This window comes from Podarcis cretensis (assembly GCF_951804945.1).
Source record: "Podarcis cretensis genome assembly, chromosome: 2".
Taxonomy (NCBI): Eukaryota; Metazoa; Chordata; class Lepidosauria; order Squamata; family Lacertidae; genus Podarcis; species Podarcis cretensis.
Window position 1 is genome coordinate 48681071 of NC_137171.1, and position 24263 is coordinate 48705333.

Genomic DNA, 24263 nt, shown 5'->3' on the forward strand with positions numbered 1-24263 from the left:
GCTAAAAATTAAACCTTTGATGTGCAGAAACCTACCACTCTTCCCTTAATACATTTTAATGAAAGTCTGCCCTACTTTTGGGACAATTTGATGTGATCTAAATACTGACATGATTTCCATTTCAGGTATACTAAACCACTAACCTTTGCTGACTGCATAAGTGATGAATTACCATTGGGATGGGAAGAAGCGTATGACCCCCAAGTTGGAGTCTATTATATCGACCACAACACCCGTAAGTGTTAAATGATTCTGTATGTAATAATAACTCACACATATTATATCCATCTAATAAAATCCATCTAGGCGTCTCATGTTGAGATGCATCTGCACCTTGAATTTGCTTGATATCCCTAACTCTACCATACACTGATCTCCTGCTTCCAAATGCCTGGCTAGTCTGATTCTTATTTAGCTAAAGCATGTAACTTTTTGTTGACGAATCAAAGCATATATACTGTATTTTTCGCCCTATAGGACGCACTTTTCCCCCTCCAAAAATGAAGGGGAAATGTGTGTGCGTCCTATGGGGCGAATGCAGGCTTTCGCTGAAGCCTGGAAAGCGAGAGGGGGTCGGTGCGCACCGACCCCTCTCGCTCTCCAGGCTTCAGGAAGCTATCCGCAAGCCTTAGGAGCCCAGTGGGAGTTCCCGCCGGGCTCCCAAGGCTTGCAGATAGCAGCCTGTTCTGGGGGCTGGGGTCGGGGGAAGCTTGGGCTTCCCCCACCCCAGCCCCGTGCTTGGGGGGAAAATGTTTTTTTTTCCTTTATTTCCCCCCAAAAAACCTAGGTGCCCCCTATGGGACGGTGCCCCCTATGGGACGGTGCGCCCTATGGGGTAAAAAAATATGATATATTAATAAAAACAGAATTGCTATGCTTGTTCATATTCTGTCCTTGTACATTCCTGATACACCTTGTGATTGATACAAGGAACATGAATCCTCTCTTGCAGGTATACGGCAGAGGGTTTTTCATTATTACTAATGAGAATTAGAGAAGAAACTACTTTCAAGTATTACATATTATAAACATCCCACCTGATCCATTTCTTTCATTGTTTCATTTTTCCTTTTGATTTGAAATTCTGAGGATACACGTGTTTCTTGAATATAGGCATAATTTTAGTGACCCCCCAAAAAAAATCATTCAATTTTTTTCTCAGAGTTTGCTGATATATTTAAACATACTGTGTGTGTCAGAATACACATAGATAAAGTTGTTATTGGCTTGCATATAGAGTTGTTCCTTCTGTTCATAGAGAGGTCTTTGATCCTGTGGCACCTGGTGCTGGTGGGCGCAGGAGGTGATTTTTGCCGCTCCTCCTACATCCTTCCACGCCACCTCCTACACTAGTTTGGATGGTCAGCCAAACCCTCCAGAGCACGTTGGGGAGGGGCTAACTAAAGCGGGTGGCAAGGGATCAAGCCAGAGCATCCCATGAGTGGAACTCTGCTCACAGGATCTTTGGATTGAAGACATTCTCTTTATTCATACAATTTCTTATTTATTTATGACATTTGTATGATTACCTCACAACATAATTGCTATAGAGAAACTTTTCTTGTTGCAAACTTCTTGGGTGTTAGTGCTTAGTGCAGTAGTGTTGAGCAAGGTGTAAATGATTTAAGACTGTCTGTTAATGAAATGTAAACTCATCATACATAGTGCACGGTAGGGTCAGTGAATGTTACCTGGGAGCTGAACTAGATAGAAAGCCCTATTAGTTCTAATACTGATTAGAAGCACCTACTTTGTAAAGTTGTTTGCTATGTATGTGGGCGCCTCTTAAGATATCATAATCAAATTTTGCATGATGGTTCCTGAGATCAGAGATTAGGGTTTTGTCTATGTTTCGATACAGTTGGGTGCCATTTTGAATCAAGATGGTGGACTGAACCTTTTAAAAGTGCATTGATTTTAACCACAGATTTATAAACTGCAATGACATTTTTTTGCTTGTTAGGATTCCCGAGCAGCACTGGATCCAAATGCATATAACAAAACCTTGTTACCAGGGGCATAAAGTAGGGCGGGGAAGTGCTGCCAGGGAGATTGCCCCCTGGTGCATTTTTCTGGGGGGCACACCGCCCTCCCCAAGCCTTCCGTGCACCGCTTTGCAAGTTTGGGATCTGATCAAAGCAGTTTGGAGCTGGAGTCACTCTGTTGGCAGTGAGGGCTGGACTGGTATACGGTGGGCTCCATTTGCCCTCCATTACCTGTCCCTCCTGGTGTACGTGCGTGCACCCTGAGTGTGATGAAAACATGCTATGCCGCTATGTTTGTTACTACCAATAACATGCATGCATGTACTTACTAGTATCATTATTTTATTTATATCTTGTCCCAGGATGCAAAGATAAATGCAAAGATAAACCAATAATATAAATAAAACAGAAATAAATTTTAGAATCAGAGGGTCTAAATGGAGGTTTCAATAGACACTATCCTTGTCTGATGAATAAAGATCCATGTTTTGGTTTATTATTTGTAACATCCCAGCTCTCCCCACTGGTCCTTGTGAAAAGTTGGTGCACACCCTCCTGAGTGGCTTCTGCAGCATCTGATTAACTATCCCACTACTTTCAGTTTCCTTTGATGGTCTCCATATAACAGCTTTTGAATGTTTCAGCTGATTGGACAGCCATCCTTTACATAAATGGGCCAACATGAAAACTCATATTGCACCTGTCTAGGGGTTGAAAAAATGCTCTGTTTCATTCTGGAGTACATCTCAACAGGTGCCTTGTCATATACCTGCTGCAGTAGAGTGGCTTAGATTCTGAACTATGAACCATAAATCCCTGGTTCAAGTCTTGTTTCAGCTGTGAAAAGGTGGCCTTAGAAAAGCTACTTTTTGTTTAACCTCAGTTCTGTATCTGTAGTATATGGTGTTTGAAGCACTTTAGGCTGGTAGAAAGCTCAGTACTTTAGCTGTCTACTCAAAACAAGTCCCACTGAGTTCAGTAGATGTTAAGTCTCAGTTAAATGGTAATACGATTACAGTCAAAACCACTGTGAAAATGCTAGCTGCTGCTAAATCTGTAAGGCTTAGACAGAAAAATTAAACAGTTGGAAAACCAGAATCAGATTTCAATTGAAAGAAAAAAAGTTAGTGTTGCCCCACCCCAAAATGTATCTGTATTCCGTTTTGCTGCTAAGGTCTACTTTATGTCATGTTATGGAAGTGATAAATTGAAATTTTATTAGTGATACATTGAAATTTTTAGAGTTTTAAATTTAGTTAAGTGAACATAATACATGCATATTATAAATAAGAAGCCTGGTTTTAAAAATGTTTTTCTGGCACAGATTCCTTTCATTCTGTTAGACAGACCTTTCACTGGCAGAAAATTGTGGTTTATGTGGTGCTATCTAAAGCAAAGATAATAAAATGGAACTAAGAACCTAGAATATTCGCCTCCTGACTACATTATTAATGAACGTTCTCACGTATTTTTCCCAGGGCTTCATTTTGAGGATATGGGAGGAAGCAAAAATTACTATCTCTTGGCATTTGTCTCTGACGCAAGCAACTGGGTTGTTCTTCAGACTCAAAATAATCTGAGCTTTCTTAAATACTGCACATATTTGGCATTTTGGTTTAAAAGGCTTGTGAGTGCCCCAGTGGGCCATCCTTCTATAGCTGCTGGACTGAATAAAAGCCAGTGCCTGAGTACTTGCCGAAGATGATAATTTATTTGTTTTTTGAAGTTTAAGGAATACTATAAGCCGTTGCTTTTTCGGGTGGAAGTGAAAGCTCTTCTTTTTTGCTGCTGCTGCTGCTGCTGCTCCTCCACTGCTGTTTATGAGGGGTGTGCTCCCCCACCCCCTCTTTCAAAAGAAAGGAAGGCTCAGTGGCTTCCTCTGGCTAAGAGAGAGCTTTGGAGAATGACTGTCTCCCATGAAAGGAAACTCCTCCTTCCTCCTTTATCCTCTGCAGCACCCACAGCAACGAGTAAACATTGGGCTGCCTGACATGTCTTTTCTGCTTATTGCCTGGTGTGGTATGGGCTAGCTGTATCCTCCATCCACTTCTTTGAAGTTTTGGGGTTAACATTTAGTGGTTTCAGGCCGAGAGCTGCCACACCCACACCCACCCCACCTACTCCTATTTGGTTTTTTGGCTGCTTCTGCGGTCTTTACCGTGACTGTTTCCGTTACAGGGGTTGTCTCTTCAGTTAGGAGCATTTTATTTTTCTTTCAGGCAATATATACTCTGGGTCTCTGGGAAGAGGTTTTTTTTTTTTTACTCTTCTCCTCACCAAACTACAATAATTACACTGTGACATTTTCATTTGTTATTTTAGCAGGTAGTTATCAGCCTGAGTATTTGAGTTCATTTTGAGTTTACACTTGCTGAGTTTGCAGTTATTTTTTTACACTTGCTTATTTTGAAATCAGTTTTTATCCTATATTTTGTTGCCCAGTTTTCTCTTTGCCTCAGTCTTTTCTTAGTACACTTAGAAAATTTGACAGTGAATGGTGGAATCTTACGGCTTTTTCCTCCGCAACTCCCCCTCCCCCCCAAAAAAAAATCAAGAAAGCTTTTCAGAGGTGCAGGAAAACAAGGAACAAAATTTCCCCATTGGAGCTATCCTGTTGCTCCTTCCTCACCCACCCCATCAAGGAAACGGGGATAGGGAAAAGATAGGAACAATAGATTATCCCAATCCCATTACTCCTTCCTTCCCTCCATCAAGGAAGCTTTCCTGGTTGTCTGAGGTGGGAGAAAGGAAGAGGCACCACAATCACCCTGTTAGAGAAATCCCTTTGTTAGTTCCTTCCCCGCACCCCAATAAAGAAATATTTCTGTCTTTCTGGGTGTGCAGGAAATGAGGGGCAGCAGGATAGGTCCATTCGCTGTTTGTGAGCACTTGCTTTGTCCCAGGAGGGGGCTTTCTCCATATGTGTGTTCCACTTATTACGCCACGTGTTTGCACTCGCAGATGTGCCACGGAAAAATAGATTTCTGCTGAGAAAGGCATTCCTTTGCTTTGTGTGCATGTGTGTGAGAGAGATGTATTTATGGATGGTAAGCGCTTGTGTGGGAGAGGAAGTGGAGCAGCCACCTTGCAAATGCTCCTTGGACAACGACAGCATCAATGTTTGTGGAGAAAAATCCATAGTGTGTTTTCCATCATTTAGGACCAGCCAGTAGACCATGAGACTCTTAATCTCAGGGTCATGAGTTTGAGTCCCACATTGGACAAAAGAGTTCTGATGACCCTCACGGTTCCTTCCAACTCTAAGTTCTGTGATTCCATAAGTACATGCCTTGCTGTGGCAACCTTTTTGTTATGGGACCCTCACGGCACATACACACCAAAAACAACACTAACACTGATATATTAGAGTCTTAGATTTAATTAATAAGTTGGTAAATATTATAAGGAAGGAAAAGATTGTAGTATTTGCATTCTGTTTATGGTTTTGTCATTAATGTTATCTGTTCATTTGTCTGCCAAATGCTTCCTGTTTGGAGAAGTCGTAACATTCACCACTGCTTTTTCTTGTTCTGACATAGGTTGAGATTGGATGCTGAGCTTGTCAGTAAGAACTACCGTATTTTCCCCTCCATAAGACACACTTTTTTTCCTGTTAAAATCTAAGGGGAAATGTCTGTGCGTCTTATGGAGCGAATGTGTGGTCCCTGGGGCTGGGTGGGGGGAACCAGGGCTTCCCCCGCCAGCCCCACAAGCTCTGGGAGCAGCGGGAAGGCTGCGCACAGCCTGTCCCCTGCTCCATGAGCTGCTCTTTGGGGCTGGGGGGGGGGGACCCGGGCTTCCCCCCCAAGCCCCGACAAGCTCCTGAGCAGCTCTGGGGTAGCCCGCAAAGCCTCCGCAGGGCAGCGGGATAAAGGCTCCCTGCTGCCCTGCAGAGGCTTCGCGGGCTAGCCCAGAAGCCAGAACCGCTAGAGAGAGCACTGCACAGCGCTCCCTCTAGCTGTTTTAGCTTCTGCCTTAGCGGCGCAAAGCCTCCGCAGGGCAACAGGGAGCCTTCATCCCGCTGCCCTGCGGAGGCTTTGCGGGCTACCCCAGAGCTGCTCAGGAGCTTGTCGGGGCTTGGGGGAAATGTGAGACAATCCTGGGGTACAGACTGCCAGGGGTTTATACTTGATTATTTACCAAATAAGGTTGAGAAGCTCTGGAAGAAGTCAAGTAAGAGGTCCTTGAAAAGGACTAGATTAGAAGTTACAAACTCAAGTTTAAGTGTGTAAAGCGGGAAGATGGGGATTGGGCCCATTTGTTGAAGTGTTGTTCACACCTTTGCATCTCTGTGTTTAATAGCATTAACCCGCTGGCATGTACACAGTGTATTCCAGTCAAAATGAGTTGTGCCTGCTTATAGCCATCATACCAGCAGCCTCCAGATGCTGATAAAATTAAATGTTTTGGCTTGTGTCAGTGGCAGGTGACTTTCTGGATCATAGATCATTAAGCACTAAAGAAAACCTTCTGGTTTGCTTGGATCCCTTTAATGGCTGCGTTGCCACAACAGTTTTTACTAAATATTTAAAGGAACGCCTAAATTATGCAGATTAGATTCCTTTGGTATCCTGCAGCCCCTCCATATTAATTATTCATTATGTGGTAACTAGGCATCCTCACTCAAGCATGATTAGTTCAGACAGCCTGAAGCGTTTAACGCTGGCTGAAGAACTGAAACGCCTGTTCCTGGTTTCCAAACAAAAACCTGCAGCAGAACTGAGAAAATCATAAGACTTCTTTTTCTCAACACTTGATCAGTAACACAAATTCAAATTATTTGCAGTCTCTCATATATTGGTGGCATGGGGCACTTTGCTTACATGACACCCAGGAGCTTCTGTGAATCTCACATGGGGAATAACTAACATTACAAGCCAATTCAATTACTTACCACAGTCTTGGCTGCATTATGTAAAGGTTGTTCTTGTTTCCCTGCCTTTGTCTCCTGCCAAGTAAAAGCATGAGTAGGCCTAAAAAGAGTTGGCATATGCTGGGTGGTATTCAGCTAAGTTTTACACAGGGCATACCCACAAACGTTTCTCCAATGAAAATAGGGATGTCGTGTTCAACAACAGCAACAATTTTATTATTTATACCCTGCCCATCCGACACCAGCCACTCTTGGCGGCTTCCAACATATATAAAAACACAATTAAACATTAAACATTAACAAACTTCCCTGTACAGGACTGCCTTCGGATGTCTTCTAAAGGTTGTAATTTACTTACCTCCTTGGCTTGGGGGTCTCATAACTCCATATCCGCCAACATTTCTCTGATGAAAATAGGGATTTCCTCAGAAAAAGCGGGACATTCCAGGATCAAATTAGAAACCGAGAAAGCTTCTGTAAATTCAGGACTGTCCCTGGAAAATAGGGACACTTGGAGGGTCTGAGAGGGTAGATACATCAAAACCTCGGAACGTGACTTTCAATGGGTCTATTCTGAGTGAAATTTAGTTGAATACCACCTTATGTATCTGTACTGAAGGAACAGGGAAATCGAAATTTCCTTTGTGTCATTTTAGTAAATCCTAAATTGAGATTTGGGAATCACTAACATACTTCATATATGAGTGATGGGAGAGAAGGTCCCTGGAAAGCTTAGTATCAGTAATTTGAAAAATTTTGAGAACAAATTGCATAGGGAGTGATCAGAGAAAGAAGCAAACAGTAAACTTAACTGGTCAAATGCAAGATGTGTTATGTACAGTGCACAATATCTGTCTTGGCTGTTTAGTTTCCCCACCGGTATGTTCAAGATTGTTACCAGTTTCCATGGGAGTAACAATACTGTGTTAACAGAAACAAATCTGAAAGGAGGTGCTTCATTTATGCTAAACTGTCCTGGTCTCCTGACAGGGATAAACAAGCTTCTAGAGATCTCTGTTTTTAAGGAAGGTGTGTGGTATATAAACAATTGCATGCCTTTAGTGGGCAAGTTGGCAGTGTCAGAAATGAGAAATGGTGGAAACTTATGTTCTAGGCTAGATTTGGCTGTGTTTATTTGTTTTAAGTTATCTCTACCCTTTTTAGTAAAGATGTTCACTTGTTTCAAAGAAACTACCCAGATAGAGGATCCTCGAGTGCAATGGCGGCGGGAGCAGGAGCACATGCTGAAGGACTACCTTGTACTGGCACAAGAAGCACTGACTGCTCAGAAGGAGATCTACCAGGTCAAGCAACAAAGGCTTGAACTAGCACAGCAAGAATACCAACAACTTCATGATGTCTGGGAACACAAGCTGGGGTCTCAGACTAGTTGTGAGTTCTTGGTTAGATTTTTGTTCTTTATCCTAGTTCTGCTAGTAGGAGCTTGGCATCTACAGTGGTACCTCGGATTACAAACATCTTGGGTTACAAACACTTCGGGTTACAGACTCCGCTAACCCAGAAGTAGTACCTCAGGTTAAGAACTTTGCCCCAGGATGAGAACAGAAATTGTGTGACGGCAGCGGGAGACCCCATTAGCTAAAGTGGTACCTCAGGTTAAGAACGGACCTCTGGAATGAATTAAGTTCGTAACCCAAGGTACCACTGTAATCCTGTCTTGCAACCTCCTGTCCCTTACACCATAGGATCAGTCTGTTGAAAACAAACCTATCTCCTTTAAGCTATACACTAAAAACATTTCACGATCATTGGTGCCTGTAGCCTTTTAAATTTTTTGCATAGCTGAGCTATATTTTGGAATTTTCCGTCTTGCCTTTTAAAGGTTAAGATTTGGAACTGTCTGAAGATATGGGCTACAATCCACAATAACTATCCACGAGAAAAAGAACTTCATAAAAACCTGGAGGTTTTCCTTGCAGCAGCTCCCACTGCCAAGAATTGAGCTGCTGTTCTGTTTTTAAAAGTGACTTTTGAAAGTGCTGGATAGTGCAGACAAATTTCAAAAGAAGAATCAGTTGTGCATTATTTCCCTTATTCAAGCGCAAATAACATTAGGTAATACGCATAAACTACCACACATAGTGTCTACATGCATGTATATGTAAAAATGCTACTCATGTCACTGCTGTTCCAGATAAATACTATATGACATTAATGTATACAAATAAGTTTGATTAGTAGAATCTGTCACAGTGACTTTTGTCAGTAGGAAAGGTTTTACTTTAAATGCTGAAATTCTAAAAACAGAAAACACCTTTAAAATGGAAAGTTAGGATTGGAAGAGCAAGCTGTTACTTCTCGAATCTTGATGTTACATTTTGAGACAAGCTTTCAATTGAAATCACTGCAGATTCCCTTGTTTCCATTTTCTAATACTTTTTGTCCCTCTAACCCTTCTGTTTCTGGAAACTGCTAGATAGCCAACCCAAAATGTTGTGTTTACAGCCATTTATTATTATTATTATTATTATTATTATTATTATTATTAACTCAAATGCTTACAAGGGAAATATTGTGATTTGTTCGTATACTTTTCTGTTCCTTCTTTGGTGTGCTTTTAATATTTGTTTTGTTTGTTTGTTTCCTTTTATTGTAGTAGTTTCCAGTTCCTCATCTAGCTCAAAATATGATCCAGAAATTCTTAAAGCGGAAATTGCTACCACAAAATCTAGGGTAAGAGGGGGAAATTGTGCTTTTAATTCCTTGTAATATAACAACCCAAAATTTCCAATGCTCCAAAGCAGGGGTCCTCAAACGTTTTAAACAGGGGACCAGTTCCCTGTCCCTCAGACACTGTTGGGGGCCTGACTATAGTTTTTAAAAAATATGAACAAATTCCTATGCACACTGCACATATTTTATTTGTGGTGCACAAAATACAGGATTCAGGACCCTGGCGGGCCGGATGTGGCCCATGGGCTGTAGTTTGAGGACCCCTGCTCCAAAGCATGGTTTAGTGAGAATGTGCTGGTGGTTGTGCTACATACTGTGCAGGGCTAAGCCATGGTTTGGTGATGTATGAACCAGGCCAATGCAAAGTGTCCATTACAAAATAACAACAACATTTTTATTTTTATTGATTACATATATCACATACATGTGTCCAAGAGAAGAGTCAGCAAAATAGAAACAAATTTGAACCAAATCAAAACAAGAAGTGAATGAAAGGAAGGCAAAGTGCAAAACAAAGACCTTTGCTTCATGGCCATAATCCTACAATTTAGTTTTCCTCAATTAACAATTGCATTTACAAAAACATTAATAACTGTTTTCTTCCAACCTTAAAAGATGGTAAAACCATAACAATTGATAGTAGAGAGATTGTTCCATATACGCTATCTATTCATTTAACGTTTTCCAAAGGTTTGCAGCACTTACTTGGTTTACCTCACTTGGTATTAAATTAAACTCATTTTCTGTGAAAGTTGAGAAATGTTTTAGGGGTTTTAAAGTAAAGTTCTGAATAAAGTAGTGGAAAATATTTGTTAAAGTAACAAAATACTTTGCTCTGTTCACATTTCAACAGGTTAATAAACTGAAGAGAGAAGTTGCCCACATGAGACAGGAACTACAGTATAAGGAAATTGGTTTCCAAACGTTGAAGAAGTAAGTTAATTATCTTCACCTGCTACCATTTTTAATTTATATCTAGTTAGGTAGTGTAATGATTTGACTTAGTCTGAACCTGGGCTTGTGATTTTTGCTCTCTCCAGACTCCCCACAAGCTTGTAACCAAGATTTATCCTATAGTTTGCCGTTCATGGTTTAATTTGATACTTCCCCTTTTCTTCCTTTATGAAAACAGACGTAAGTTAACTTCCCCAGGGAAGTTCCCCTGGAGCCTTCATTACACACCTTTAGGCTCCAGGCAAAAATGTTCCTTTTTAACCAGGCCTTTGGTTGATCTTATTGACATCCAACACCCTTTTAGAATGTGGCTTTTGTGGGGGGGGGCGTTATTGGGTTATTGCTTTAGGATTGATTTTACATGTTGTGGTCTTGTTGTGAACCACCCTGAGACCTCGGGGTATAGGGCTGTGTATAAGTTGAAAGTTGAATAAATAAATAATAAACATTAACTTATTCTTCAGCCAAAAGGCTTCCAGAGCGGTTTACAAATATCAGTAATAACACAGCTGCTGCCGTTTCTGTAATCTTAAATTCAAATTTTTCATTAAGTTGGAGACAGATAATAAATACCATTGGTGGGAATTTTGAGCAGGGTACAGCACCAGTAGCTAAAAAAATCACTTTTTAACCCCCACCCCCTGAAACAAGATTCATAAAGCAAAGTCCCTTGTCTTTGGGAGCCAGTGTGGTGTAGTGGTTAAGAGTGGTAGTCTCATAATCTGGGGAACTGGGTTCGCGTCTCCGCTCCTCCACATGCAGCTGCTGGGTGACCTTGGGCCAGTCACACTTCTTTGAAGTCTCTCAGCCCCACTGACCTTACAGAGTGTTTATTGTGGGGGAGGAAGGGAAAGGAGAATGTTAGCCACTTTGAGACTCCTGAAGGGGAGTGAAAGGCGGGATATCAAATCCAAACTCCTCCTCCTCTTCTTCTTCTTTTTCTTTAGAACTAGCTAGTCTTGTTTTTCCTCTTAATAACTGTTTCTCTTCTATTTTTTACATCATCTTGAAGAATTGATATGAAAATGGCTGATACCCAAGGTGGATATAAACTTGATGAGGCACAAGCTATCTTAAGTGAAATGAAAGCTATTAAGAAGGCCATCACTTCAGGAGAGAAAGAAAAACAAGATCTCATTATGGTATGAAATTGACTGGGTGAACTCCTCTGCTAGGCAGATCTCAAACTACCATTACAGCGACTCTGTTTCCATAACTACAAAACAGAAATGCTTGTATGCTACTGACACATCAACTTAAATTATCAGTACAAGATCATTGTTTAAAAATCAAGGCAATCTCTTTACACTAGACTTTCTGTCTCTCCTACCCCCACCTCTGTAACTATGTTTTAATGCATGGGTAGGCAAACTAAGGCCCGGGGGCCAGATCCGGCCCAATCGCCTTCTAAATCTGGCCTGTGGATGGTCCAGGAATCAGCGTATTTTTACATGAATAGAATGTGTGCTTTTATTTAAAATGCATCTCTGGGTTATTTGTGAGGCATAGGAATTTGTTCATTATTATTATTTTTTGAAAATAGAGTCCAGCCCCCCACAAGGTCTGAGGGACAGTGGACTGGCCCCCTGCTGAAAAAGTTTGCTGACCCCTGATTTAATGTGATGTGTAACTGGGCCTATGCCTTTTCACATTATCCTGATTTATACATAATCCTAATCATTGTTTATTAATATATGATTTATTAAACATTGAGTTAGCATTACATGTCAACCCAGTTCAATAGCTTGCTTGTGTTTTATTAACTATATTCAAAATGTTGCTCATTCAACAAGATTTGTAGTTAGTCTATAAACCTTAGAGAACCTTAACTATTGCTTTGTGTTGTGTGTGAATCCAGACCTCCTCCTTAACCATGGTTAAGGAGCCATCATCACCCAAAAGCTAAAGAACCATGAGTGAAGAGCGCCAAAAATTTCAAACTGTTGTCAAGACTCAGCAACTTTTGCTGGTGCTTTTAGCTATTCTGTGACATAATAAACCAGGTAGTCTTCTGCCAGACACTTCAGTTCATTAATAGTTAATGTTAACCATGGTTTAGAGAGAGTTACTGGTGAACCAGACCATCAGTTGATAAGGGACTGATACCCCCTCACAATGTCAATTCAGTCTTAAATTTCTCCTTCAAAGCACCAGGGCAGCACTGAGGCAATAATAAGATGACTTTGATTTTTTTCTTGTTCCAGAACCTTGCCAGATTGACAGCTAATTTTGTGACAGACAGAGGATCACATTCAGACTTGTGGGCCAGCAATATATCCTTGGAAGACTCCAGTTTCCCATTGTCTAAGCAGTATCTCGATGCTGGTTCCCAAACTGATGTTTCTGGAAATGTATGTAAAATCTAAAATACTGTGTGAGCTTCTCTTAGTCTTGTATCCCATCTTAGCTATTAAATAATGTTTTGTGGGGACCTAGTGTTTGAACCACTGCTTTGTAAAATTTTATGGAAAAGATTTATAGCATATGTGTTATTTCTTAATCTTTGGATGCATATGTTGAGCTTTGGCTCTGACTCATGTCAACATGCTTAATCTACAAAGGGGAAAATGTGTCAACACCCTTTAACTTTACTATTTGCTTCTTTAGTTTATTGTGAACACGAATAATCAATTGGCTGAGAAGGTGAGACTGCGCCTCCAATATGAAGATGCTAAGCGAAAGTAAGTGGACCTTCCCCTACTGCTATTGACAATAGGCACTTAAATCCATAGTGCAAACAAACAGACGTTTTTTAAGAGGACAAGTATGTTTAAACAGTACACATTTAGAACGTAACATGAGGATGAATTTGTTTCTTTACAGACAGACTTCTGTCAAATATTTCTCGGAGGACTTTTCCTTTTCATGTGGAACTAATGTGCTTTTGGATCAGAATAAGTGATGATCCTATAAACTTTTATTACAATTGTTTAAAACTTTTTATATAGTGTTTGGTTGTCAAAGACTGATTACTAGTTTTAACTCTCATTTTGGCAGCTTACTGTGAAGGTACAAACCATTGCCACTGTTGGTTTTATTCTAGAGTTAGGGAACATCTTGCAGCCAAATTTGAGATATTGCAAGAACCTAAAAACAGTTCTAGATTTCATGAAATGCTCATTCTGTTCCCACTATGAGAATCAAGCAAACAAGACCTATAGTTCACTAATAAGCTAAAGATTATAAATAAGTCAGTAGGTGTTGCAAGCAACCCATGGTCAATTTTTCTGAAGCTGCCTCAGACTTACACCAGTGTGCAATCACTTCCTGGTTCGTTTTCTCCTCCTTGGTTGCTATGCATAGCATCTGAGAAAAAGAGCCCTTTTCTTCCCTCTTTCCTTTGTCTAGAGCAGGGGTTGTCAACCTGGTCCCTACCACCCACTAGTGGGCGTTTCAGGATTCTAGGTGGGCAGTAGGGGGTTCTACGGCACAAGCTGAATCCTCCTTCCATGAAGCACTGGTGGGGGGTAAGGAATTTTTACCATCAAGAAAGATGCATTAGTGGGCGGTAGGTATAAAAAGGTTGACTACCCCTGGTCTAGAGAAAGACTCAGAGCCTGTTGAAGGATTGTGTCTCTTTGGAAGAAAGATAATGCTAATGGTGGGTAGTCTGAATTAATGTGCCCAAGTTGTTCCTTTAAATTCTTTGGTGACTTTCGTCCTATTCAGGGGATAGCAAAACATGAATAATAAGGTATTGGATTCTTGTTATTAGGTAGTCTGTGTTGCCAGAATAGACAACTGTTTTGGTACAGTACCAAAGGTATGCCCATGGGTATGTCCTGAAGGCATATGAGGCCCCCACTTGCTGAAGCTAAGCATGTCTGGGTTCGGTCAGTACTTGGGTAAGTCATCACTCAGAAACCGCACACGTCGCCTTGGGTTCAATGATAGAAAAAAGGCAGGGCATGGATCTATATATGAAAATGAATAAATAAATAAATAATAACACAGTGAGGTTGCTGTGCCTGTCATAATGACCATATGTATAAAAATGGCATTTAAAACGTTCATTTATTCTTTAGAGAAATATTTATATACAACTTTTTGATCCCTAAAGTTGTCCTCAAGGGTCTCAAAGTTGGCTTGCATTATTAAAATTAAACAAAGGTATAGAACCACAGAGCATTAAAAAAACCAAGCCAACAGGACATGCTTAACGCTATTCTAAAACAAGGGACTTTGTGAGGGCATTTTCTCAGTTTTGTTTCCACAAAACACTTACTCCTGCTTCAGATACCATGTTCCTCTTCAATTAAATCCCAGTTACTTTTAAAATAAATTTCTTATTCATTACTAGAGTATGAATTCAGGTTAAGACTCCTGAGATGTGCATTCATTTTTAAATTTATTTATTTATTTATGGAATGTCATGTTACATCTGTAGTGGATTCAGATAAGGCTTGGTCCCACTGAAATGTTTGGTTAAGCTAAAGCACTGTTTGCTTTCCTTTTCTGATGATGTCAGATTCCCATATTTCATTAATTAGAGTAAAAATGGTTGAGAACCAATATTGTTCAGCTTCAAGTCATTGGTCTAAATCTAGGAAATCAGACTCTGCCTATCGCTCTCTCTGAGCTTCAATTCCCAATCCTTTAAATTGTAGTAACAATGTAATAAGAATAAGAATGAAAATAGCAAGGATTGGCATAATGCAAATGATAAAGAACCTTGCATATGAAAGTGTGCAATGCAATTTTTATTTAAACAAATTTAAGTAAAAGACTGAACTGTCTTTTCCTCCATTTGTTATGAGCCATAGGAACAAAAATTGATTTGGTGCCTGACATCCTACAATCCCCATTGACAAAATTTCCTGGTAATGCTGATATGAGTGTTACAATGTATTAATGATTAAGCTAAAATTCCCTATCAGTGAATGCTGAACAGGTGGAATCATGGCTTTCTTTCAAGTGAAAATTGCAAAGTGAAAATTAGAGAGAGAGAATGATACCAGATTTATAAAATGACTTGTTTACTTTCATAAGCACTACTATGTAGGATGCATAGAATGCTGTTTTATTTTTGTAGATAGAAAGCATTCTACCTTAAGAACAAATCTGACCTCTTACCATATCCATGCTGATAGTTGACAGAAGTTATCAAATTACAGTTGAGCAATCCTCTTAGAACACACTCTTTATAAATTCACAGTGGAATTCACAGATTAGGAACTAATGCCAATGCTAATTCATCAGTGGAGCACAATGTTGGGCTTAACCAGGCAGCTGAACATTAAAATGGCTGCAAAGAAGGCTTCAGTGCAGCTTGAATGGATTTCTATTAATTATAGAATTTAAATTAATTAAGCAGCAACTTCCCTGCTATGGGAACAAGCTCAATCACTTCTTCTTTAAAAAAATAAGTGTCCTGAAATAATGGGTTCTGTGCTTTGACACTCCATCTTATGTCACTAGATTAGGACACAATTTATATGCGATTGGTGAGATCTCATAAATTGTGGTGTTCAGTACTGCTCTAGTTGAATATGCAAGAGAGCCCAACAGGAAGGTGTTTTGAGATTGCTGGAACATATGTGCCATATGCAAACTTAATTGTTTTCCTTCGTCCTATAGAATAGCAAATTTGAAAATACAGTTGGCTAAATTGGATAGTGAGGCCTGGCCTGGTGTGCTGGATTCTGAACGAGACCGATTAATGTTAATCAATGAGAAGGAGGAACTTCTAAAGGAAATGAGGTTCATTAGCCCTAGGAAGTGGACTCAGGGTGAAGTGGAAAGACTGGAGATGGAAAGAAAACGCCTAGAAGAAGATCTTCAGACTGCAAGAGATACGCAAAGCAAAGCTTTAACAGAAAGGTACATTTAACATATTTACTTTGTTTAAATAGTAAAAATTGATTATTTTCTTCTGTTCTTGTGGACTAGAAAACTCATTACAGACACTTGCATCTAATAAAACTCTTACAGGTGCTTGCATCTGAGTGTAATTTAATTGCATTTGTTACAGTCTTTTGTTTTGTTTACTTTATCTATACCTATAATAAAAATGTAAGAATGTCATGGCACTGCAATTCACTTAGCCACAGGCAGGTGATGTTGCAAACTACAGTGTGTTAACAGCCCTGGGTGAGCTGCTGGACCATTGAAGCAGCTTCAGAGGGCAGTAGCGGATGATGCAGGCAAGCTGCAGAGGATGAGTCATGAAAGGCTGGGGCAACTCCTCAACAGTCGTCCTGCTCTGCTGCTGCTGTTGCCACTGGCCGCCTTGCTGAAGACACCCTTTAAACCTTCTTCCATGAGTGGGACTGTTGCTGAGAAGGTGTCCTGGCCTCTCATGACTCTTCCTCCACAACTTGCCTAGGCTCTTTGCTGCTGCCTTGCGACTCCTCACAGGAGAAGGTCTAACGAGAATGGAGGCTTCCTCTGTGACTCACCTGTGACTACTGCCACTTTCGGTCTCCTTTCTGTGGCATTTTTCTTGTTGGGTTGACTATTCATCTCACTTGGTTGTGAGCTAGAGGTTCCCCACCCCTGGCCTATGTGAACTTTCAGGCAGGACCTGAGTGCAGGACTTGAGTGCTGGTTCCCAACAACTGGTATTCAAAGGCCTCTGCCAGTGGAAGTACTTCCATAATGTCTATTATCCAGTGGTAGCCTTCTATCACTGGTTAAGAGTTTGTCTTAACCTCCTTTTTAAAGAGGTTAAGAGTTTGTCTTAACCTCCTTTTTAAAGTTGCCTAAGTTGGTGGCCAATACAGTATCATTTGACAGCAAATTCCAGAGTTTAATTATGTGTGGTGTGGATAAGTTCTATTTGTCTGTTCCAGGTTTTCTTGTATTTGACTTTGTATGATCCCAAGTTCTAATATTACAAGAGAGTGAGAATACTAAAACCTGGGGTTTACCAGCCAAAATCTTGGTTCTGGTCTCTAGTCACTTAAGATATCAGTTGACATAAGTGACATTCTTCCTGACATTTGTTTCAACCTTGGAATGAACAGGCATGAGATGGCAAAAAGTGTCATCTCATGGTGTGAATCTCTATAAAGTTGATGTGTTCAGCTGCTGCATTCAACATCAGTATCCCCAATAAACACGGAAATTGATATGGAAATGGGGCTTTCTTGTGCTGTCTTACTTGGATTCAGGCAGAAGCAAGGCTCACATCTCCAAAGAAACATTAGAATTGTAGCTATATTTAAACTCAAATGTTTCTTTTAAATGTTATCCCCATAGGAACTAAAGTTTTGGGAGGGATGCGGTTTGACAACAAGACTATCATGCACGTAAAAGCTGCCGCTTTTCACACTCTGTCTCCCGTCATTCATTTGGTTAGTAAAAGAATTATATTTGGTGACTGGATCTTGTGAGACTACATCACCATTTCAGCTGTAGATTAAGCCCCATGGGAAGGTGCAGTAGTAACAAGGTGAAAAGCCTCTCTGTAATTGCCATTCTTTAGACTTGGTGTGTGGGTGGATAGTACTTTGAGTCTGCAGTGATGTTTCTGACAGTCAGGCTTTTCTCGCTAAAAATGACTTGAACATGCTGTCCTTTATCTTATTTTATTTTTTGTGCATGATTTTATAGGCTTCTTTTTGTGCATAACTAACAGCCATCCCACACAAATGAACCAAAAATGTGTTTGTGGGGTTTAAAACCTCCTGACATCTGAAAAATTCCAGAATCCTAAGTGCATGTGATATTTATTCATCTCCTGCTGCCCTTCAGCTATTCGAATGCTGTCTAGATGAGAAAGAGGGACACACACAACTCTTTTTCTAAAAATACCACTTGATGCTTATTGAAATGGTGCTGCTTAGTTACAGACGGCCATTTTCTCAAACATTCTGCTACACGCATCTTCCATTGGGACTATTTAATACATTTGGGTGAGGTGTGTACTGTGCTCCATGTTTTACTCCCCTTAATTTTTAAAAAAATCATTAATATTTTTCCTATTATTCTTCCTTCCAATGTACCTATTCTTATAGGGCAACTGCTGAATTGATTGATAGCTGAAGGTTGGGGAACTTTGTTCCCACTCAGGCTGCTTTAATAGATAGCGTTCAAAAAGAACATGAGCAATCTCTGATGGAATCTATCCTGAATAGTTCTACAGATCTCAGGGCCTTTTTAAAAGTCAAACTTAAAAAAAAAAAAAATTCCAGCAACTGTTCTTACATTAGTAGAATGTTGTGTGCGTGGTACAGCATCACAGTTACCTCCCAAAATTGAAGAGACCACTAAAGGCTTTGAGTGGATTCTGAATTATCATCTAGGGACCAACAAACTCCTATAGCAGGTTCATCCTGCTTAATGGTTTTATTTACAATTAAGCAGTATCCAGAAATTAAGGTTTTCTAGCAAGCTTCATGCTTCCTTTCACGGAAGGAATACAAGGTATTTGTGTGGTGATAGGCTTTCCTCTGGTTCCGCATCAACAATAGAAACTGTCATAGAAGCAATAGGGTAGTTTCTTCTAGATACTATAGAGCTACACTGTACAACCAGTCTCTGCTGCAACTCTTTAGTGGGATGTATTCCTATCCCAACAGTGCCTTGCAGTAGCCCCTTGTTGTGGAGGGAACTGTGAGAGTGAAGAAGGTTAGAGTCCTAAAAAACCATATGGTGCTTCCAGCCTTACAGTCCCCATGTTTCTTGAAAAGAGGTAGGGGAAAGAACCAACTAATGGGCAACTGGATACAGTAGAATATAAAGTAGAATGTGTTTAAATAGGTGGATGGGAAAGGGAAGGAACTCGGATAGGGGTACAATTTTAGTCAGTGTGTAAGAAACATGTTAAGCTCCTGCTTTCTGTTCTCGGTCTTCTCTCAGTGGGGAAAGGTCATGGCTCATTGATGTACACCTATGCTTTGCATGCAAGAGGTCCAGGGTTAATCCTGAGCCATCTGCAAGTAGGGCAGTGAATGTCCCCTGACTAAAACCTTGGATGGCTGCTGCCAGTCAGTGCAGACAATGTTAGAATTCTTGCTCCGTGATTGCAGTCATGGGATTTTTGTCTATCACATGACGGTGTATGTTTTGACTCCACCGATTGGGAAGTGATGGAGACAGGATGTTGCTGTGTTCCGTGAAGTGGGACTATTGTCCTTTGTTTTTTCTCTTTGCTATCTGATGCTAGAGAGAGGGGGGGGTCATGTTGCAGTGCTCTGTGTGTGTTTATATGTAAATAAAGTAGATTAGCCAAAATGCTGAGTTGCTGAGGTCTGTTACACAAGCTGTGAAGACTCTGCGGATCCCTAAGTGTGCTGATGTCTGTTGGCATCAGTTGCTGTGATGTTCAGGCAGTTGAAAGCTTTTGAAGCTCCTGAACCAGGAGGGAGGGAACATGCCAGTCGGGCATGTGTCTCTGCCATTGTCCTACTCGAGAGTAGGACGAGTTCCTGACAACCAGTACTATACTGAGCTAGCTGGACCAATGGTCTGACTCAATATAAAGCAGCTTCCAGTGTTCCAGGTTGCTTCTCCCTTCAGCTCGATAATCTCCTGAGTCTCTTACTTCTTTGTTCTCTCTTCAGTCTTTCCACTCTTGTAAGAATTTGTTCCACCTCTGACTTAATCTCCTCAACTCACACCCTTATGGCAGTTCCTAACAGCCAAAAAAGGGATATGTTCTAGATAAATAGTGGTGGGGTATATTATAAAGAGTTTCAGATGCACTTGTGGTCCTGCACTGCTAGTAGTTTGGCTGTTTTCCCATGGGAACTACCGGTAAATGTATGCCCCTTGAATCCTCTAAAAGTCGTGGGGAGTTCTGAGGAACAGTCTTGTCACTGTGAAACAAGTGCTTGTCATTGTGGGGTGGCTGCCATTGTGAAACAAGACCTCAAGTCTGGGTTCTTTTAATGTTTTTAGCATGAACAGGTCCTTGTAAGAACTGAGTGTGCAACAGCAAGGTTCTACATTTTTACACTCACTTAATGCTGGAGCATTCTCTGCTCCCCACCCCTGCTTCTGGCAAGCTCAAATCTCAAGGTGACCCTTGTTCTCATTTCTGTCGTATAATAGAGATAAATACAACATGGCTTTAATGTACCTTAGATGTGACAGCTTTTAACGTTCATTCACAATTGAAAAAAACTTATTTTTTCTTAGATTTTTGAAATTGTCTCACCTATTCTCTCATCTCCAAGAAATATTATTAAGTGTTCTCTTTAAAACAACTCTTGTATTCAGCCTGTTCACATAAGGAAGTGAGAGACAATCCTACTGAAACACCTTACATATTTTTGGGTCCCTGCCAGGAAACACTAATCTTGCTTATGTAACAGATCTTTTTTTCCCTCCTAAATAGTTTGCATACCTTTTGCAAAGACGAATAACGTAGAGAAGGTCAGGTGCCTTCTGTACGCAAAACTAACATGGCTGGTGATACTTTTTATTTTTCCAAACTGCCTTAAAGTTCTCCACAACCAACAAATCTTAAACTGCACCTGGAAGTGTGAAGCCAGAAGTGCAAGATGCGTCTGAAGTGCAAGATGCCGAAGAATTGTGAATTTCAGAAATTAAAAATAGTAATAAAGGAATAGTTATATTGATAGGAAGTTTCTTCGGGTGACACCCATTATTCCTATTCTGATCTATTTGACGTAACATTTATTGAGTTACACTATAATTGCTTTTAAAATGTTATGTAGTAAGAAGCTTTTGATGTGAAGTTGAATGTGAATATTATAAGAACAAAATGCTGCTTTAACAAAATGCTGCTATTGACAGGGCTTTGGAGATGACACCCTGCCCATCTTCAGGGCATTGCATTGGATGGGCTTTCTATGGCCCCTTAATAATTTTTTTTCCTGTTTGCAGATTGAAATTAAATAGTAAAAGAAACCAGTTGGTCCGAGAACTAGAGGAAACAACGCGATTAATGGCAATGTTGCACATCCAGCTGAAAAAGTAAGTTTTCCACAGGCTTCTTCCACATACTTCACATGAATATTGGCTGTATACTCCTACAATTATGTCTTATGGGAAACATGTTTCCAAAACTGGTTTGAAAATGGACTTGTTGCCAGTCATAAAACAGCACCACTTCTTTGTACCATCTGCTGTTGTGTTAACTTTGGGATTGAAATAGTGTTGCAAAATGGTGTTTTCAAACATTGTTCTTTACTTGAAATACAAGTAATAACATAAAGAAGAGTCCTGATGAATTGGTTATTGTGATTCACCTAGCTCAGTGTCTTTTCCCATCAATGGCCCACTGCTGGGCTTGCGAATCTCACAAGCAGGGCATGAATGAAACAGACCTCTTATTTTTTAAAACCCTTAGCGACTGATATTCAGCGGCATATAGACTTTTACCATAGACGTTCCATTTACCCATCATTACTAATAGCCATTGATAGTTCCGTTAATCTGTCTGACCCCCTTTTAAAGCTATTGAAAGTAGTGATCACTATATCTTGAACTGTCAGTTCCATAGATTATTTGTCTATTGTGTGGAAAAATCCTTTATCTGTTTGATCTTCCTTAAGTGACCTTGCACTGCAGTATTAGGAAAAGGAGAAAAAACATCGACCGGTTTCCCCATTGTCTTGAACCCACTCAAAATTATAAAGCCCTGAACATTAGCATGTGCAGATGCTTTTTGCTTTGGTGCAGAAAAGCTGCATTTGGTTTGCAATATATGTCTCAACCCCATGACAACCCAGTGACTATTATAAGGAGATGCAAGGAGCTGATGTGTGACTGTGGGGCACAATACAGCAACATTTCTCCTCCTGTACAATTTAGATATCAACACAATATGGGGCTAGGATCTTATTGCATGCACCTAGCAGGTAAAGGTAAAGGTAAAGGTACCCCTGCCCGTACGGGCCAGTCTTGACAGACTCTGGGGTTGTGCGCCCATCTCACTCAAGAGGCCAGGTGCCAGCGCTGTCCGGAGACACTTCCGGGTCACGTGGCCAGCGTGACATCGCTGCTCTGGCGAAACGCCGTTTACCTTCCCGCTGGTAAGCGGTCCCTATTTATCTACTTGCACCCGGAGGTGCTTTCGAACTGCTAGGTTGGCAGGCGCTGGGACCGAGCAGCGGGAGCGCACCCCGCCGCAGGGATTCGAACCGCCAACCTTTCGATCGGCAAGCCCTAGGCGCTGAGGCTTTAACCCACAGCGCCACCTGCGTCCCTACCTAGCAGGTACTGTTATACAAAATGCATCTGTATTTATTTCATTTACTTCAAATATTTCTATCTTGCTTTCTGATTGCATTTAGGCTTTTTTTTAAAAAAATAGTAAGCAGTTGATAATTGCTTTTAAATAATTCCCCCCCCCGACTTAAATATTATTCAAACAAAATGAAGCTTGCACGTGCACACACACACAGAGTTTGGGATATCATATATATTCATTGGAACAAGATGGGTTTTTGCATGGCAATGGAAGGTCATCAGGAAGTGGGAATCTCATGGATTTCCCAGCACACAAAGTTCCGGAGTCTGTTTAATTAAGACTTAAGAGTTTGTTGTCTCTTCATTCAATTTATGTCCTGCTCAAAGTAATGTCTCTCCTTATCCTGCACAACAACCCCATTAGTGGCTTAGACTTACAAACTGTGGCTGGGTGGGAATTTGAACCTAGGTCTCCCTGGTACTAGTTAGGACACTCCAGCTGCTATACCACACTCTTCGTTGCACCTTTCATCTCAGATATATTGCTCTCTCTTTTTTTGCAGCCTGTCATCTAGCATGCTTTCCCTGTCTTCTGGCAGCAGTCCCGGCTCTCTTGCATCCAGCAGGGGATCTCTGGTCACCTCAAGCCAGGATTCTTCAACCTCCGCCAGCTTTACTGATCTGTACAATGAACAGTTTGAGCAGCTGGACTCTGACTACCAGAGCAAAATGGACATGTTGCTTCTGGAGAAAGCCACTGGTTTTCGGCCTTCAGGCTGCATCACTACTATCCATGAGAATGAGGTGGTGAAAACTCAGAAAACTGATGTTGCTAACCGTTTTCAGGCCCTGAGATCCTTATCTGGGACACCAAAATCATTGACTTCTTTGTCTCCAAGGTCATCTCTCTCTTCTCCCTCTCCACCTTGTTCACCACTAGTGATGGACCCATTCTTCACAGGCGATACCTTCACGGGTCAAATGGATTTTGAAGATACTGAAATAAACAGTGGTCTTTCTGAACTTAGTCTAAACACTGCAAGTGGCAGGAAGTACAGAGTGGAAGAATCTAAGACTGGTGTCAAACATCTAGACCAAGGTAGAGTGACTATTGCCCACCTCCTCACATTCAGCCAAATTATTTCCCCCCTTTTAAAAACTGATTTTATTTAACAATACTTTTAAAATAAAACAACCTATAAAGCAAGGAACAAATGTAAAAATAAAAAAAACCTTTTTCGATATACTAACCATCATAGGTGGAGACATTAGTGGAGGTGAAATTTTGTTATTAATGTGTGTCCAGAAAGAAGATACATTTAATGTATTTGGTATCCATAAGCAAGTGTCTATTCATTCAGCAGATCTCTCTCCCTCCCCTTCCGTCACCCGCTCACACACAAATAGCTCTGTGACTGAAACTACAATATGTTCTTGAAAGTGGGAGAGGAGTTGGTCAAACATAAAAGCAACAACCTAGATGCAAACAGGCTGCTTCTGGCACAACTGTTTCTAATTGAAAGATAAATAGTTGACACTGCAACTTAGTTATTTCTTTCTTTTATGGAAATGTTTTATATACTGCTTTCCATTTAGCACAACAAAATGGTACATAGTTTATGAGTGCAAAGGATTCTAAAATCTTAATCAAGCAG

At 40.6% G+C, this 24263-nt stretch overlaps 1 protein-coding gene across 1 annotated transcript in view; it reads left to right on the forward strand.

The window, feature by feature from the left end:
* Positions 1–24263, forward strand: part of WWC1 (WW and C2 domain containing 1) — a 77243-nt gene that overhangs the window by 32586 nt on the left and 20394 nt on the right. The window contains exons 2-11 of the mRNA XM_079964772.1: positions 126–235; positions 8047–8250; positions 9476–9552; positions 10406–10485; positions 11519–11648; positions 12711–12857; positions 13114–13187; positions 16084–16326; positions 21301–21390; positions 23172–23707. Of these exons, the coding sequence (XP_079820898.1) occupies positions 126–235; positions 8047–8250; positions 9476–9552; positions 10406–10485; positions 11519–11648; positions 12711–12857; positions 13114–13187; positions 16084–16326; positions 21301–21390; positions 23172–23707 (1691 nt within the window). The remainder of the gene's footprint in view (positions 1–125; positions 236–8046; positions 8251–9475; positions 9553–10405; positions 10486–11518; positions 11649–12710; positions 12858–13113; positions 13188–16083; positions 16327–21300; positions 21391–23171; positions 23708–24263) is intronic.